The sequence below is a fragment of the Colobus angolensis genome, unplaced genomic scaffold, assembly GCF_000951035.1.
Source record: "Colobus angolensis palliatus isolate OR3802 unplaced genomic scaffold, Cang.pa_1.0 Scaffold431, whole genome shotgun sequence".
NCBI lineage: Eukaryota > Metazoa > Chordata > Mammalia > Primates > Cercopithecidae > Colobus > Colobus angolensis.
In genome coordinates, this window is record NW_012117722.1 from 2079201 (window position 1) to 2084216 (window position 5016).

At 35.0% G+C, this 5016-nt stretch overlaps 1 protein-coding gene across 3 annotated transcripts in view; it reads right to left on the reverse strand.

The window, feature by feature from the left end:
* The window catches only part of FAM135A (family with sequence similarity 135, member A), a 151958-nt gene that overhangs the window by 116785 nt on the left and 30157 nt on the right, over window positions 1-5016 (reverse strand). For all 3 annotated transcript variants that reach the window (XM_011957042.1, XM_011957041.1, XM_011957043.1), the window contains one exon: window positions 1620-1699. In XM_011957042.1, coding sequence (XP_011812432.1) covers window positions 1620-1699 — 80 coding nt within the window. The remainder of the gene's footprint in view (window positions 1-1619; window positions 1700-5016) is intronic.

A 5016-nucleotide genomic window follows, 5' to 3' on the forward strand; every position in this document is an offset into this window, starting at 1 on the left:
AGAAGACAATTATGCAGCCAACAGACACATGAAAAAATGCTCATCATCACTGGCCATCAGAGAAATGCAAATCAAAACCACAATGAGATACCACCTCACACTAGTTAGAATGGCGATCATTAAAAAGTCAGGAAACAACAGGTGCTGGAGAGGATGTGCAGAAATATGAACATTTTTACACTGTTGGTAGGACTGTAAATTAGTTCAACCACTATGGAAGACAGTGTGGCGATTCCTCAAGGATCTAGAACGAGAAATACCATTTGACCCAGCCATCCCATCACTGGATATATACTCAAAGGATTATAAATCATGCTACTATAAAGACACATGAACACGTATGTTTATTGTGGCACTATTCACGATAGCAAAGACTTGGAAAAAACCCAAATGTCCATTAATGACAGATAGGATTAAATAAATGTGGCACATATACACCATGGAATACTATGCAGCCATAAAAAAGGATGTGTTCATGTCCTTTGTAGGGACATGGATGAAGCTGGAAACCATCATTCTGAGCAAACTATCGCAAGGACAGAAAACCAAACACCGCATATTCTCACTCATAGGTGGGAACTGAAAAATGAGAACACTTGGACACAGGAAGGGGAACATCACACAGTGGGGCTGGTTGTGGGGTCGGGGGATGGGGGAGGGATAGCATTAGGAGAAATACCTAATGTAAATGATGAATTAATGGGTGCAGCAAACCAACATGGCACATGTATACATATGTAAACAAAACTGCACGTTGTGCACATGTATCCTAGAACTTAAAATATAATAATAAAAAATTAAAAATTTAACATTAACCAACATTTTAGTATCCACAGTATGATAAAAGGCAATCCTTAACACTTCAAATACTCAACAAATTTTTTAAAATTTCAAAATGGACTGAATTACGCTCAGCATAGCTCTAGTTTCAGGTGTATTTTATTATTTTTATGATGCTTTAAAAACTAGTAATTTCATATTAGGCTTACACAGTAACTCTTTGAATGTTTCATTAACTGGTTCATTTTCTAACTACATGTAATGACACAGCATATATTGTATTGGGAAGGCTGTTTTAACTTAACCCGTTTAATGCTGGTGTCTCTCCTTAGAATATGAGTAACTAACGAAGCTGCTGTAACATGTCTATTTCATACCTTCCTACATTGCCTTTTGGCTCTGTTTCATAATTAGAGAACCTAATCCAGAAAAAAAAACTGGTTTAAAAAATGTCCTCAAAATCCATACCATAAAACTTTACCATAAAACACCTTTATAATCATAAGTCAAATTGTATGTTCCCATTTCTGTGTATCTTTTTACATTGCATCTTATATAATGGATACCAAATCCTACGTTTGTTTTCATGAAACTTTAATACACATTCTTTGATGTGCTCATTGTAAGAAATCTCATTGTAAGAAATCTAAGAAGGAGACAGAGTATCTATAATCAAGTATGTTTTACTGAGGCCCCAAATATATTTCTTATAATGGTTATCATAATGATGTTATTTTGTATCTTATATCTGTAATGAGAAAAAAATTTATGAAAAGTTATTGGCCATTATAATGTTGTTTCAGATTACTTTTTTAATTTGAACATATTCCTTGGCTTACCTGTTGCATGTAACAAACTAGCTTCTACTCTGTGGGGAATTCTTGATGGAATTTTCATAGAAGCACGAATCTGGTAAAAACTAAAGAAAAATAAACAAGGAAGTTATTTCAAAACATATTTAAAAATATAGAATGCCCCAACTTCCACATTTGTATCTTTATTAAAATAATAAAGTTGACCTAATTATGTCAGTCTCCTATAACATAATACTATTGTTGGAGAAAAAAAATCAGGCTTACATATCAAATGTAAGCATGGCATAAAACCAAAAGAGAAACCCAGTACATATAAAGATAAATGAAAGAAACAGATACAATACATACAATATTTTTTACTTTATATGTGATAGCAATCTGAGGAATTAGAAAAGCATCTAAGAGCTTCATTGTTTCACTTGGTTTTAAAGGGGCATGACAAAACTCCATAAAGTTAGATGACTTGTTAAGATTAAGATGAGGACTGCTTGAAAACATGAGAAAACCGAGAAAAAAATCGAAGTGGAATCAGCGGGACCTTGAAACCAGGGGAAACCAAAGTTTTCTAGGAACTCTTCAACTTCCCATGTTGAAGGTTTTGACTAAAGATCAAGCAAAATATTGCTATTTTAAAATATATAGGTATACAATATAAAAGCAAATTAATACTAAACAGTGGTAGACGCTTCATTTTAAACTTCCTCAGCACAGAGACCATGTCTTATTCATAGTGTACACTCACAATCCTTGGTTTACACACAGTTAAGTGTTCAATATGTGTTTGCTAAAATTTGGAGACACTGAAACAAAACTCTGCATTTATCTGACATCATTTTTCACAGAAATAGAAAACACAATATTAAAATTTGTATGGGACCACAAAATACTCTGAATAGTCAAAGCAATCTTGAGCAAAAAGAACAAAGTGGCCAGACGTGGTGGCTCATGCCTGTAATTCCAACATTGTGGGAGGCCAAGGCAGGTGGATCACTTGAGGTCAGGAGTTCAAGACCTGCCTGGCCAACATGGCAAAACCCCATCTCTAACAAAAAGACAAAAAATTAGCCAGGCGTGGTGGTATGTGCCTGTGGTCCCAGCTACTAGGGAGGCTGAGGAATGAGAATTGCTTGAATCCAGGAGGCGGAGTTTGCAGTGAGCTGAGATCACACCACTGCACTCCAGCCTGAGAGACAGAGTGAGATTCTGACTAAAAAAAAAAGAAGGGTTACACTCCCTGAGTTCAAAATATCTTTCCAAGCAATTGTAATCAAAACAGCATGGTACTGGCATAAAAACAAATACATCAACCAATGCAACAGGACAGAATTCCAGAAATAAACCCACACATTTACGGTCAGTTGGTTTTTGACAAAGGTGCCAAGAACACACAATGAAGAAAGGACAGTTTCTTCAATAAATGGTGTGGGGAAAACTAAATATCCTCAGGCAGAAGACTGAAATTAGATCCTTATCTCATACCATATAAAAAATCAACTCAAATGGATTAAAGACTTATACATAAGACCTGAATCTGCAAAACTACTAGAAGAAAACACAAGGGGAAAGCTCTGTTACATTGTTCTGAGCTATGATTTCTTGGATATAACCCCAAAAGCCCAGGCAACAAAAGCAAACATAGACAAATAAGATTACGCCAAATTAAAAAGCTTCTGCAGAGCAAAAGAAACAATTAACAGACTGAAGAAACAACCCACAGATTGGGAAAAAAGTATTTGCAAACCAAAAAATATTTGCAAACTATACATCTGATAAGGAACTAATATCCAAAATATATAAGGAATTCAAACAACTCAACTTCAAGAAAACAAATAACCAAATTAAAAAATGGGCAAAGTGCATGAATAAACATTTCTCAAAAGAAGACATACGAATGGCTAACAGATATGTAAAAATGGTCAACATCTCTATTTATCAGGGAAATACAAATCAACAACACCGTGAGAATCACCCACATCCGTTGGAATGGCTATTATCAAAAAGAAAACAGAAAAGATAGTCTTGGTGAGGATGTGGAGAAAAAGGAACCACTGCACATTAGAATGAGAACGTAGACTAGCACAGCCATTATGGAAAATATTATGGAGGTTCCTCAAAAAACTAAAAATAGAGTTACCATATGATCCAGCAATTCCACTACTCAGTATATATTTAAAGAACTGAAATCAGTATATTAGAAAGACACCTGCCCTCCTGTGTTCACTGCAGCATTATTCACAATAGCTAAGATAATGGAAGCAACTGTAGTGTTTATCAATGGATGACCAGATAATGAATGGCAAATGTATATATACACAACAGAATACTACACATAGCCTTAAAAAATAAGAAAATTCTGTCATTTGCAACAACATGAATGAACCTGGAGGGCATTACGCGAAGTGAAATAAGACAGGCACAGAAAGACAAATAATGTATGATGTCACTTATATGCAGAATCTAAAAATCTTGAACTCACAGAAGCTGAGAGTAGAATGGTATTTACTAGAGGCTGGGATTGCAGGGGGTGGGAAAAGAGGAGATGTTAGTCAAACAGTACAAAGTTGCAGTTGGACAGGAGTAATAAGTTTTAGTGATCTATTGCACTGCATGGTAACCACAGTTAATAATAATGTATATCTCAAAATCCCTAAAAGGATAGTAAAATGTTCTCACTACAAAAAAAAAAAGTAGGTGAAGTGATATGTTAATTAGCTTGATTTAATACATACATCAAAACATTACATTGTACTCCATATACAATTTTTGAATTGTCAAAAAAATTTTGAAAATATGAAAAGAAAGCCACCTCTCTGTTAGAATGTATCAGGGAAAGTCCATTCTATATTAACCATTTTGAGGGAAGAAAACATATCTAAATATTCCATACCAATGGTCAACAGCCTTCTTAAAGGGCTTGAAAATATATTTTTACTTTGTGGGCCATAGTCTCTGCTGTGACTACTCATTTCTACCGCTGAGCAAAAGCAGCCATAAACTAAGTAAATGGACGTGGCTAGGTTTGGCTCAGTATCAAGCCAGATTTGGTCCAAAGGCTGTAGTTTTCCCACCCCTGTTTATGTTTTCCCACAATTAGCACCATGATAGTATCTCACCTAACATTAGATGAAAAAATATGTCTTTAGTTAATGATACGCACACTATGAATCATTAGATTTGCTTCATAATTAGATTTTCTGGTAATAATTATGATTTTAAAATAGAAATTAATGGAAGGATAAAAAACAGAAAAAGCAAAATACTTTTAAAACAGCCTATCATAAAAATATGTGATCACTGATTCTGCAGAATTTTATAAGATGCTATGTCAATAGGCCGGGCACGGTGGCTCAAGCCTGTAATCCCAGCACTTTGGGAGGCCGAGACGGGCGGATCACAAGGTCAGGAGATTGAGATCATCCTG